The sequence below is a fragment of the Monodon monoceros genome, unplaced genomic scaffold (assembly GCF_005190385.1).
Source record: "Monodon monoceros isolate NGI ecotype Baffin Bay Population unplaced genomic scaffold, NGI_Narwhal_1 Super_Scaffold_14, whole genome shotgun sequence".
NCBI lineage: Eukaryota > Metazoa > Chordata > Mammalia > Artiodactyla > Monodontidae > Monodon > Monodon monoceros.
This window is the reverse complement of record NW_021703770.1, coordinates 75,953,442-75,966,782: the sequence shown is the minus strand read 5'-3', so window position 1 is coordinate 75,966,782 and position 13,341 is coordinate 75,953,442. Positions and strand designations below refer to the sequence as shown.

General features: G+C 47.8%; 1 protein-coding gene across 9 annotated transcripts in view; it reads right to left on the bottom strand.

Moving 5' to 3' along the window:
* Positions 1–13,341, bottom strand: part of PRKDC (protein kinase, DNA-activated, catalytic subunit) — a 150,002-nt gene that overhangs the window by 82,063 nt on the left and 54,598 nt on the right. For 7 of the 9 annotated variants that reach the window (XR_003793604.1, XM_029223258.1, XM_029223263.1 and 4 more), the window contains 9 exons: positions 12,770–12,864; positions 11,293–11,395; positions 10,026–10,159; positions 6,147–6,398; positions 4,279–4,502; positions 3,505–3,713; positions 3,074–3,206; positions 2,492–2,650; positions 1,556–1,759 (listed from right to left, as the gene is read on the bottom strand). Coding sequence is in view for 8 of the 9 variants with exons in the window: in XM_029223258.1 (XP_029079091.1) it covers positions 1,556–1,759; positions 2,492–2,650; positions 3,074–3,206; positions 3,505–3,713; positions 4,279–4,502; positions 6,147–6,398; positions 10,026–10,159; positions 11,293–11,395; positions 12,770–12,864 (1,513 nt within the window). In the remaining variant the exon portion in view is untranslated. The remainder of the gene's footprint in view (positions 1–1,555; positions 1,760–2,491; positions 2,651–3,073; positions 3,207–3,504; positions 3,714–4,278; positions 4,503–6,146; positions 6,399–10,025; positions 10,160–11,292; positions 11,396–12,769; positions 12,865–13,341) is intronic. The other 2 variants (XM_029223259.1, XM_029223262.1) reach the window with 1 other exon arrangement.

The window sequence follows — 13,341 nt, the reverse complement described above, 5'->3', positions numbered from 1 at the left end:
AAGATCAGAAGAATTGAGGAACTAATGTTAAACTTGGGGATAAAAGTACAAAGTGGGGTTTCTCACCACTGGAGTAGTACAGTGCTTCTGCTATGGTTCACAGCATTTCAAACTTCACTACGTTGCTTAAAGAAATACTTGGGTTATATACTGTGATTCTAATCTTCACTAAAGATGTTTCTTTAGAAAAAAGGTATCTTTACCCTCAACTATGCCCAGGGTCCCCCACACAAGAGGGTCTGCGCCTCCAGCCTCCTGCACCCCGCAAGGACAGGGCAAGCCCACGGGAGCCGGCTAACAGTCACCCGATCCCCCCACTGCTCCAGGCCGCCTGCACACCAAGGCCCCACTGCAGCCTTCTCGGACTCTGAAGTCTGTTACTGCTTGTCCTTTTGCTTTCTAGCTTCCAAAATGTTGTCACTCTTGTCTTTTCTCCTTTTCTGTATCCTTTAAGACTGTGCTTTCAAAAAAACAAAAAACCAAACAACAGGGAGGGGTGGAGGTAAATGAGTATGGTTTCTATCACTTTAGAGGGATCTAGGGAGGAGGTGGAGATAAATGAGGATGGTTTCTTCCCCGTAAGTCTGAATAGCTTACAAGCTCGAAATGTTGTATTTCCTGAGTGTTGTGGGTCTACTGCAATTTTATTTCAAACTTCTAAAAATACAAATTTCTATTGCAATCTACAAAATCTTCCCCTACAAGAGACAACAAGCACTGCTTGGAATAAAAGCTTATTAACTCAGCAGGAAATTATGCCTCTCCCTTAGAATGATCATTCCAACAGTTAATTTTTGATTGTCTACCAACCAAGTTAAATTTCAAAATTTTGTGTTTAGCAAACAAGTCAACTATATATTAAATACTGATCTGGAATTCCTTGGCGCAGTGGTTAAGAATCCGCCAGCCAATGCAGGGGACACAGGTTCGAGCCCTAGTCCAGGAAGATCCCACACACCGCGGAACAACTAAGCCCATGTGCCACAACTACTCAGCCTGTGCTCTAGAGCCCGCGCACCACAACTACCGGAGCCCACGCACCACAACTACTGAAGCCCGCGCGCCTAGAGCCCGTGCTCCGCAACAAGAGAGGCCACCGCAATGAGAAGCCCGCGCACCGCTACGAAGAGTAGCCCCCGCTCGGCACAACTAGAGAAAGCCCGCACGCAGCAATGAAGACCCAACACAGCCATAAATAAATAAATAAATATATTAAAAAAATATATTGATCTGCACAGGTTCAATCTGAGGGGGCAAAGGGACTACAGCAGGAACACGTGGGAAATGAGGACTCAGCCTCGAGACCATGGAAGCCATGAACGGGGAGGACTGCGGCACATCAGGACCAGCCGCGGCCGGTGGGGATGAAAAGGCAGGCCGGCCTTTCCAGGGATGGAACCCGTACCCCCCTGCATTTGAATGCGAAGTCTTAACCACTGGACCAGCAGGGAAGTCCCTCACTTTGTTTTACTGATGTATTATTTCAGGCATACAGCAACCCTTTTATAAGCATTACTAAAGAAAATATACTGTATTAAAAGGAAAAATCCATTACCATTTTGGGATTATCCACAGACGATTTCATGAGCTCCAATACAGCAACATCTAGATTTTTCAACAGTTCAGTGTTGATTGTTTCTGAGAACAAGCTGTAGAAATACTGTCCGTGAGAGAAGCTGACGATGTTCCTCTGGGACCCTCCTGAGGATGGCATGGACACCACCGCCGTGTCCAGGAGAAGACCCACCAGGTGCTCACACTGCAAAGAGGAAAGAGAAGGGCTGTGGCACACGACTCCCCGGGCGGCTGTGAACTCCGACAGCAGAGGACACAGAGTCAGCAGGGGCCTGGGCCTGGGAGGCCTGGGTTGGTCTAACTGTAGACGTTCAACATGGCTCCACTTTCCAGGTCTTACTTTGGGCGAGAACTCTCTCCCTGACTCACGTGTCTCCCAGTGTTCCACAGAATCTCGTGGCTGTGGCTTTGAGGGGAGAGTCTAGGAAGGCTGAGGACTGTTTGCACTCAGTGGACAAAGGGGCACGAGAAGGGGAGGTGGGTGCACTGGGGAACCACAGCTAGAGAGACTGTGAGGCCAGCCCTGCACAGCTCAGAAGGCCCTGAGCACTCTGTCGGGCATCTGGAATGCTCCTCCAGGGCCTCTCCTACATCAGCCTCTGAAGAGTTGCCCAGGATGGGGGAAGCAGAGGCCACTGTGTCAACACAGGTCGGCTTTGCAGTCACAAATTGCTCTCTGCCTGAAGGCCTTTTGGAAATAAACTGGGATAGACAAAACTTCAGCTTAAGAAGGTCATTCTACTCCTTTTATATTAAAAATAAAAAAAACTTTTAGAAAGGCATCTCTGGTAAATCAGTTAAAGTCCTTTTGCAGCTAAGAAGTTACCCAGCTAAATTCCCATTTTCAGAGACGCTGCATGTGAGTGATGCCTGACATCACTGGGACAGCACACGTGCACACAGCTGTTTTTCCTACCAGTCCTCCACAAGCAAAGGCCAACTCCAGAAGTCCATTGGCGAGCCGCTTGCAGCTGGGGTCCAGTGAGGGCAGGCACTGCCCTTCGACTCCAGGTGCAATGCTTTTATAAACCAGGGAGAGAAGCTTTGTGCCGAGAGAATGCGGCTGATCTGCAGACTAGAATAAAGCAACACTGAAATACCCAACAGTGAGGTATGACATAGAAAACCACAATCTCACACCTTTCATTAATACAAATCCACGTTCACCAACACTGACCACTGCCTCCCAACTGTCAGGGACACTTTCACGCGCCTCTGACTCCTGGCCACACAGGCACAAGAGCAGCTAGTGCCTAAAGGTCTTCAGAAGGTGCTGGAAATATTCAAGTGGCCTTTATTTTCATTTTACATTAATAAACTTTTACACTTACTGTCATATTTACACTCTAGGCAACACTGCCACGTGTGGAGCAAGTATTCCTCTAATTTCTATCTCGGCATGCTCTGTACATTAAGGGATATTTTTAAAAGGCTATAAATAAATCGACAAACTGGCATAATGAGCTAAGAGAAATGTAAAACAAACTGGCACAGTTACCTGCGATGGCGCTATAACATGCAGGAAGCCAGCCCTGTGAAGCTGCTTACAGGCCGACACGACAGACGCCAGCTCGGCCCTACTAGCGTGAGCGTCCAGGCCATAAAGGTCAACAGCACAGAGCTCCTCAATGCTGGCCGTGCAGGGAAAACAAAAGGAAACCAGGTGAGTGCCGGTCTCATGACGTTACAGGACACTGAAGACTGTGTGCGTCCTGCTGCAATGTATTTACTAGCTTCCCGGTGCCCCAGTCCACCGCAAGGTCCTGGACAGCAAACCCAGGTTAAGCAAACTAGGGTGCATGCCAATGCCGCAGGGACCACTCGGTGCCACCCGCAGGCCGTCTGCTGCCCTAAGGGCTAAGCCGTGGAGGGGCCTCTGTGCCCCGGCCTCACCCCCACCCCGCCCCGAGGCTGCCCTGGAAGCCCCACCTCCGTGTCGTGACCTCCTCCCTGAGGCACGCCTCCAGCGCAGCGCAGTGCGGGGACGTCTTCAGGGCCTTCAGAAGGCCCACGCACACACTGGGGAGGTGGTCCATCACCGGGAAGTCCCCGACGTTGAAGCCCACGCTCGAGGGCGCACACAGCATTCTCACCAGGAGCTTCGTAAGGTCTGCGCTGCACGAATCCTTCCCAAGGAGCTGCACAGACACACCCATCGGTCAGCGTCGGGACTTTCACCGCAGTGGACGGCCCAGCAAGCGGGAAGGATGGGGTGGGGCTCAGACAGCACACAGTTCAGGCTCTGCGGTCCCTAGGTCTCCGCCGCGTGGACCTGACTGCCGTCACGGTGGAAGAGCAACCGTGGACCACACGTGGATAGGAGGGCCCGGAGGTGCCCCAGAGAAACCTTCACAGGGTGGCGCCGTGGGCTTCCAGCCCTGGCAGAGGCAGGGCCTGGCGCATAGTAGGCGCTGAGCAGGCACTGACGGGATGCGGGTCTCAGCCTCATAGACACAGTTACAGATGCTGGCTGATGCGCATTTCGTCAGGCAGATGCTTGATCACAGCATAACACACAGTAGCCAATAAACATCTAGGAAAGCTGTGTCTCATTTGCACAGTGAGAATCTGAAGCACGTGCAGAGTTTTATCGTTATTTTCCAGAAGAGACAACTCCTATAGCAAGGGAAGTTCTAAGAAGGCCAGAACCACCAGTGGGTAGCCAAGCACAGGCCCCTTGATCAGGGCAGCGGGGGGGCCTACCTTCCAGCTGTCTGGGGAGGTGCCAAGCAGCGTTGTGGAGAACTCCAGGACCCGGACCACCACCGTGCATTTGCTGTAATTGTATCTTTCTCCCTCCTGTGGGCTGGGTCTGTCACCTGCGGCCCCAGCACCAAAGCACTTTTCTGCCGCCGTGATATCATGCAGAGCAATGCTTTCTAAGAAGAAAGCCACTGCTTTCCAAAGTGAAGACTGTGTTTCAGCACCTAGAAAAAATTGTATTAAAATGTTAACATTACACTTCCTTCTAAACCCACTAAGATTAATGTAAAGTTCCGTCTTTAAGTATAGGTGTGATATACTTTCAGTCAAAATTTTAAAAGTTTTAATAAAAGCCGAATAAAACAGCACTTATTTCTTCTCATTTCAAAACACCACCTGAACAGAACTCAACTGCAGACTCGTACGGTAAGAACACACCTACGGAAGGTTAGGTCTTGGCTCTCAAACACTACCACGGGACCATAAATTAACATGATCTTTCTGAAGGGCTATTTGCCAAATCGTACTAAAAGCTTAAAAACACGTGCACACCAATTTCTATCAAAGGTTTAAAAGCTCATATGCTTTGATCCAGCACTGAAATTGTATCCTCGGGAAATAATGGCAGAACTGCAAAGATGTGCTTTGAAGATGTTAATTTTAGCATTGTTTTTAATAATAAAAAAATAGAAGCAACCTAAATGGCCTTCAGAGGGCAACGGAGAGACACGCCACGGCAGTGGCCTTTAAGCAGGAGGCGTGTGACTGACGTTTTATGGGATCAATTTCAGATCAACTCCCCAACGGGTATCTCCCAAAACTCGCGAGTGTGAGACACGCTCCGCCACAGGAAGGACGGACATGCTGTTCTCCACTCCGCAATCCGAGCACAGCTCACCGTTCTGGGGTAAAGGCAGGGGACACGTGACAACAATGGTGCACAAGCCAAGGGAGTGAACAAAGGTGGAGGCTGGTTAGGTCCTCTAGGGTGATGGCTTCCAGGTCTTTGTTCTCCTTAGATTTAAGGAAGGCGATCAAACTGTCAACTGACAGGTCATTATGTATTTAAAAAACTGGGAGAAAATGTGTTTAGAACTGCATTCTCAAACACCAGAGACCCTGAACCCAACAGGCCAGGGGCCGTCTGACTCCTCCCAACCCCGTCACCTCTGACAGGCCTGCGGAGAGAAGAGCAGGCCCTCTGCTCAGACGCCGCCCCGGCTGGAACGGAGACCCCCCCCACAAACAGTCATGCAAAGAGCAGAGCCCATTCTGAGGGCAAGTCTGAGGCTCCGCCCACGGCATGGGGCGGGGGGGGGGGGGCGGCGGCGGCAGGAGAACTGTCAGCTGCTCCGAGAACCCTGAAGCAGAGAGCACACCTGTCAGGCGACAGACGGCTCCAGGTGCTGCTTCCCGGGGGACACCATTCCCAGAGCCAGCGCCTGCCCTCGTGGGCCACCGGGGTCCCCAGGGGGACAGAGCCTGCCCAGCACTCACATCCCACCCGCCTGACGTCCTTTGCAAACAACACCGTCACTACCGCACTACAACACAGAAGCTCCAGGGACAGAAAGATGCGAGAAAACTAAAGACCCGCTCCACAGAGACATGGCACAAGATCAGAGGGCCTCAGGAAAACCTCAGAAGGTTACTTTACACAAGGGTCACTGAGAACCTGTGCACAGGGCAAGAAAGCAGCACAGACTCCGGGCGGGGAGCCCCCCCACCCTCACTGTGAGCTCGGAGACACAGGCAGAGCTGAAGAAATGACACCCTGTGATCCTGTCCAACCAAAACCCCACCCATCTTGGCCCCGGCATGGTTCCAGGCAGAGCCGGACGGTGCTGACCCAGGGAGGCTCTACCCACCCAGGAGCTGGGCGGCACCAAGGGTCCCTGCGCCCAGGAAGGTGTTGTAGCACTCCAGCGCAGCCAGCAGCGTGTCCATCCACTGCAGCGTGGCACGCAGGCTGAACGGCCCGCGCAGCTGGAGGAGGGTGGGCTGGGTGAGGATGCCGGCTGGCGGATCGCAGGCTCCTCCGCCCTCAAATGCGTTTATGAGGAAGGAAATGCCTTCCTTCTGGATCAGGTCTCTCAGCCACAGGGAAGGGGATTTGTTGCCTTAAAAGAGAAATAAGATTAAAACACACATATAAATCACTTTCATGTAGTTAAAATCACTTGATCTAATCACTGTACCTAATTAAAAACAGCATCTCCCAATAATAAGAAACAAAAATTAAAAGTCTGGTAGGTTAAAAATGTAATCAGACCAGGACAAGATAGGCAATATCACAATATTCCAAATACAGTTTTCCATAAATGTCCCACATAAACGACCTACCAGTGCACTGAAATTCCAAAATGACCCAAATTCCAAAATTTAACCACAGCACTCACAACTTGCTCACTGTAGTTACTGTCAAGAAAGTATTTCCACCAAAAGCCATTCTCTTCAGTTTCTTTAAACATTATTAACATAGTCGGATACCATCTGAATACCTATAAACTTCACACTCTTTCTCTTGCCTTTTTTCTTGAAAGTCATTATTGCTTTTTTTAAGGAATAAACACAGAGCAGTCAGACACTCCAGCCCCTCTGCCTGTGCCGCTGGCGGCCGCGGGGACCAGGCCTCGCCAGGCTGCTTCCTCGTCCACGGTGAGACGCACACAGTATCTACCTCTGAGGCTGTCACCAAGGTGAAGTGAACTGAAGCAGTTAATATCTGAAAAAGCGCTTAGAATAGCATCTACCACATGGTAAGTGCCGTGCTTATTAAATAAAACAGTCAAACGATCTGCTTTTGAAAAGATATTTTTCTTTTAGGTATTAATCATTTTCTAAATTAAAAAAAAACATTAAAGTGTATTTTGTATGCTCTGAAATCAGTGGCTGTGAAAAGGTCAAGTCATTCTGACCCTAATGAAGTTACAGAAGAATCCAAAACAGTAATGTAATTCTGATGCAAAAGAAGAACTGGGGACTTCCCTGGTGGCGCAGTGGTTAAGAATCCACCTGCCGATGCAGGGGACGCGCGTTCGAGCCCTGGTCCGGGAAGATCCCACGTGCCGCGGAGCAACTAAGCCCATGAGCCACAACTACTGAGCCTGCGTTCTGGAGCCCGTGCACCACAACTACTGAGCCTGCGCTCTAGAGCCCGTGAGCCACAACTACTGAAGCCCGCGCGCCTAGAGCCCGTGCTCCACAACAGGAGAAGCCACCGCAATGAGAAGCCCGCGCACCACAACAAAGAGTAGCCCCCACTCTCCACAACTAGAGAAAGCCCGCGTGCAGCAACAAAGACCCAATGTAGCCAAAAATAAATAAATGAATGAATTTATTTTGTTAAAAAAGTAGAAATTTTTTTTTACTGTGTCAAAAATACCTCTCACAAGCTATATAAGTAAAAGATTAGTACCATGTTTTCAGGAGTTGTTTCAGGAAGAAATATTAAACATTCCATTATTTTCACTAAGAAGAAATGAATAAAACTGTAACCATGAGTGAAGAATACTCCTATATTTAAATTCTACATCGAGTGCTAGCTAAGGGCGGCAGAAGAGGACGTGCAGAAAGGAAGGACCTGGGAAGACAGGTCTAGAGGGAAGCAAGACAAGTCGAGGATTGGGGGGGGCCCTCCCCACTGTGAGGTGGTCTCTGTCTCTCTGCCTCTCCACCCAACCCACCCCCACTCCCCGGTGTCAGCATCGGAAGGCCCCGACACGCAGCGGGGACACACCTGCACCTGTCATTACGTCCCATGGATCTGGGTGTCCACATACCCGGCCCGACCACGCACACGGTACTACTGCAGGACACGGGACCTTGAAAATCACAGGGGCAAAGACAAAGAAGAGGGCAGACACCCCACTGGAAGACACAGAAGAGGTGAGACACAGTGGAAGCAGGGCAAGGTTCACCAGTACTCAGCATCCTGTGCTTACTAACAAAGACCATTCTGAGAGGCAGAGCGCTATTACTTCCCTGAAAGTATGTAGCGGGCAGCTTCGAAGAGCAGCGGAAACGCCTGCGATCAGCCAAGCTGACGCCGCTGGAACCGCGGGGCCTGCAGCCAGCAGTGCTACCTCCACAGAGTCTGGGCCTTAGTTTCCTCTAAAAATAAGGAGAAGATGCCCTGCCCTCCATCCCATCCACTCTTCACCGACTTCGTTGTGAGAATGACAACATGTAAAGCAAACTTGTTAACTAAAAGCAGTAAGCGTATCTAAAATACCAATAATGTTTTTAAAACGATTCTCTAAATTAAAAAATACAAATATACATTTCTACCATATACATAAAATTATAGTCTAGTAGATAATTACATACTCTGTATTTATATGGTATACGTAACGCATAGTATGAATACAATCACAACATACAGTACGCAGAATATATAGTATTTAACATAACGCGTTCCACAGTATACATCATATTTGAGCATAACACATGCAGCACCCTTCTAAGTCTCAGAATGACATGCAGTCATTTCCACCTGTTGCCCCTGAAGCAGCCCCACAGAGGCCCTCCAAGCCCCTTGCTCAAGAGAACCAGTTCACGGTCCGTTGTGTGCTGGCACCTCCTCACCCAGATGCACATGCCCTGGTTCTGGGCTAGTGCCTGGTGCACATGAAGGGGAGCCAGGGCCTGAGTCTGTCCTGGGGCACAGCTTCCCCACGCCTGAGCTACCGAACCCCACACCTGAGCTACCAATACATTTATTCCTGAGAAATTTAGAAATTATCTCAAGTCTCTTAAGTACAGTTTAATGGTTTAGTACAGTAACAACTGAAAAGCATAGGTCCATTGCTTTCCTTTAATACCAAATGATCTGAGATCATTCAGACTTAGGAGTCTGGCAATTCCTTATTAATTACAGGCCAAAAAGAACAACTGCACTACTTCATTAACTATTTTTTTAATATACATAACTGGTTTTTTAAAATTTATACTTGGCGGCATTGAGTCTGCTGCTGCACGTGGCTTGCTCTAGTTGTGGCGAGCGGGGGCTACTTTTCCTTGCGGTGCGTGGGCTTCTCATTACGGTGGCTTCTCTTGTTGAGGAGCACGGGCTCTAGGCATGAGGGCTTCAGTAGTTGCAGCACGCAGGCTCAGCAGTTGTGGCTCGCAGGCTCTAGAGCACAAGCTCAGTAGTTGCGGCACACGGGCTCAGTAGTTGTGACTTGCGAGCTCTAGAGCACAGGCTCAGTAGTTGTGGCGCACGGGCTTAGTTGCTCCGTGGCATGCGGGATGTTCCCGGACCAGGGCTCGAACCCGTGTCCCCTGCACTGGCAGGCAGATTCTTAACCACTGCACCACCAGGGAAGTCCCGCTTCATTAACTACTAATAAGATTTCTAAACTTTAATTGAATATCGTGTTAACTACTATGGTCATCCAATCCTTCCTTCTTTCTTTGAAGTGGGACAGAAAAGCAAAGATGCGGAATAAAAGGTACTAGGAAATTCTAAGTTCACCTCTTCTGTATCGTCTAACATCAAAACAGCATTTTTTTCTTTCCTTCTATAAATCTTTGAGAAATGTACAGCCATAATTTATCACCTGTCTTACAAATGATCTGTAATGATTATTTTTGTACTTATTCTTTGTATGTATTAGAACGTACTTATTTTTTATATTTATTAGAACATATTACATTTATCTAAATAATGGAAATATCATGTTTTATATAAGTGCATCTCTAAACTACTAGCAAAAGTCATTTATAGGGCATAAAGACCATCATACCTGGCAACAAAGGAACAAACTTATAAAAGAGTTCTATGGACTTGTGTCGACATTCTGTCTGGGGCCTCCCACAATTGGAGAAAAGCCACTGGACCACATCTGATAAACACAAGGGTGCCGTAGGTGGAAAGCCTCTGCATGGAGAATACACTGTATTTAATATTCACACTCCAACATTCAGCATTTAGCTGACCCCAGAGTCTAAAAACCATAAATTCAATTTTGCTACCCTGATACATGTAGAAACCATATTTAAAGGCATTCAATTTATTTTTAGTGTATTATCATTAGAATACAATCAAAACGTCACAGGTGAAATAGGTCCTAAATGCTGCTTACCTTTTATTTTTTTAATTGAGGGAAAATTAAAAAGCATTTCTTAAAAGATCAGCACCAAGTCTTTGCATGTTCCCTTTTCAATGCACTGTAAACTGAAAGGGGGTTTAGGTTCTGAAGTAGTGCTTCTCAAACTGTGGTCCCTGGACCAGCTACATCAGTATGAGCTTGGCAGAAAGGCAAATTCTCAGCCCCACCCTAAACCGACTGAAGCCAATTCCAGAGCAAGGCCCAGCGACCTGTACTGTATGTAACCAGACCCCAAGGTAATTCTACTGCTCAAGTGTGAGCATGAATGACCTGGAGAGATGTCATACTCGCGGCAGAATCTGGAAGAATCAATTTTAAAACCACAGAGGGAGTATTAATGTCCAGTCTACAGGCTATGCTTCTGCAGAGTGGTGGGCGCCAGCAGACACCAGAGCCCCCAGACCCCTGCACAGACCTGGGGGAAGAGGCATGGCACACCCGCACCCCGTCTGAGAAAGAGACCTTGCCGGGATGGAAACGGGAGCAAAGACTGGAAACCACTGGGCAATAAGCCAGCCTTGGTTTTGAGTGGCTTTATTTCATAATCTGTAACCTCATTCTGTCAAAATCCTACTATTTCAATATTTTAGTTCTTACATTTCAAATCTACTCCATAACAAACAGCTCATACATATTCCAAGCAAATAATTCCACACCAAATTCGTATTCAAAATTAGTGCAGACAAATGTCTCAGTTACAAAACTGATTTTCAAATTGTATCCACTATCCCAACCAAGATGACACCTTAAACAAAGCACTTTCAAACATAAAGCTTTTAAGTTACTTTGGAAAATTGACTCTTTATACTTCCACAAATTCCTCCTAGATTCTCCTGTGTTAACTGAGAATTAGTTTTATGTTCGGGGGAAAGAAAAAGAAAAAGGAAGCAACATCACCTACCGGGGACAGCGTCGCTTTTTTGCTTTGTTTAAAGAAACGTGCTTCTTCTCGACGATGCGCCCCAGGTGATCGATAGCATCGCAGCACTGCTGAACTGTACCTGCTCTCAACACAAACAGAGACTGCTGAAGGAGATCTACAGCTGATCATCATTAACAAAGTAGTACTACAGGCTTATTGGCCTAGTTTTGAAATTAAAAAGGTGATTTTACAAAAGAGTATTTTTCATCCCTCAAAATACAACACTGCACATCCAAATACAAAACCATGTTTAAGATCGCAGGACAGCAAGCCACAGCCTTGCGTACAGGTCTGAGATGGAAGAGCTCTGCAGGTGTTACAAAACCCACAAAGCAGGCCAGAGCCCGTGCACCCCACTGAAGGCTATTATTTCAAGGGGTCAGTTCCTTGACCCACACTTTTCTCATGTAGGTTAAACTATATTACAGTTAATAATACAGCCACTGCAGGAGAAGAAGAGAAATAAAATAGTAAAACCATCTACAGGCGTCTAGGGTTATTCAGGAAAGGGGCCTCACACAGCCTATTTTGACCTCTGCTACCAAGGAAGTTTTCTTTCTACACTTTTTAACTATGGCAGTGATTTTTTAAAGAGTAAAATTTCATCTACGCCTTTTAACTATGGCAGTGATTTTAAAAGAGTAAAATTTCACTGGTTGAGAAAATTCCCCTATATATGATGTCAAGATAAGGCAATTTTAAGCTAATGACGGCTGACGGCAGGACTGAATTTTAAGTGTTTTTGCTCATGAGTAGGGCTATCACCATGGAGGACAACAGAGCTTCAATCTGTCAAAAAATGAGAGACACCACCATTTGGCAAGTGAGAGGGGGTCTCCACGGCACCCGCTGCGAGAGCCACATCAGGGTCCACGCGCCCCGGGCCAGACGCCCTGCAGACTGAGCGGGGAGATGCCAGGAAGTTTTCCAGCCCCAGAACTCCTGGGTAGTCCCGACAGCTTCTGGACAGAAGTTAACTGCAAAGACGATCATTTATTACTCTCTTTGCCACTTCAGCATATTTCTGACTTAGCATTTTAAAATGACGTCTTAGTTACTGTCAAAATAGTCTTATTACAATTCTGTAAGGAAACCTACTTTCTACCTTCTAGCTGTCATTAGTGAATTCAGAGACAAGGGCCAGCTTTCTTTAGGTCGTGTCAGCCGTGCACTTTCACTGGAGCTTCACAGCAGGGCTGCCCCACCTGCCCTGGCCAGGATCCCTGACCAACCAGGGGTCAAGCTGAGTGGATGCCAGGGGACACGGCGAGTCGTAGAGGAGGCACTGAAGCCTCTTGTAACAAGCGGGTTTGAGGCAGCAGAGGGCCCCACCTCCCCTTCACTTATCACCCTAAACGGGGATGTGAGGAGAAGACAGCACCTTACGAGGGGGTGACCCAGGCCCCCGCATGGACAGACTCGCTGCGCACACACAGAGAGCCTGAATGGGACCTACCCAAGGACCTCTCATCCGCATGTGCTAAGGCCAGGCTTTCCACGTATGTAACCAAGGCTTCAAACACAAACTGTTCTACCAGAGACTCTTCCTCCCTGAAAAATAAAGAATACTGAGCCTTATCTGAGAAGACAATAAAACAGAAACAATGAAGGGAAAAAGTTATGTTATTAAAGAATACATACCTTAATGAAATTTGTCTTTAAAAATGCCGCAAATTTTTTAAAACATAAAACCTAAAACACTTCTGAAAGAAGAAAACCTGGTCAAAAACAGACCCAAGAGGCACAGGCTTTTTTACTATTACAAGCACCCTCCTCACCTGTGGACCTGCTCACAGCACATAACCTAAAACCTAAAGTCACTGTTCTGACCACACTCCACACACCTCATCAAAATTACATGTAGCAGAAAAGAAGACCTGGTACTACGTCCACATTTTTTTAAATAATGGAATTTCAAAAGTTCTCTACCGGGGCTTCCCTGGTGGCACAGTGGTTGAGGGTCTGCCTGCTAATGCAGGGGATGCGGGTTCGGGCCCTGGTCTGGGAGGATCCCACGTGCCGCGGAGC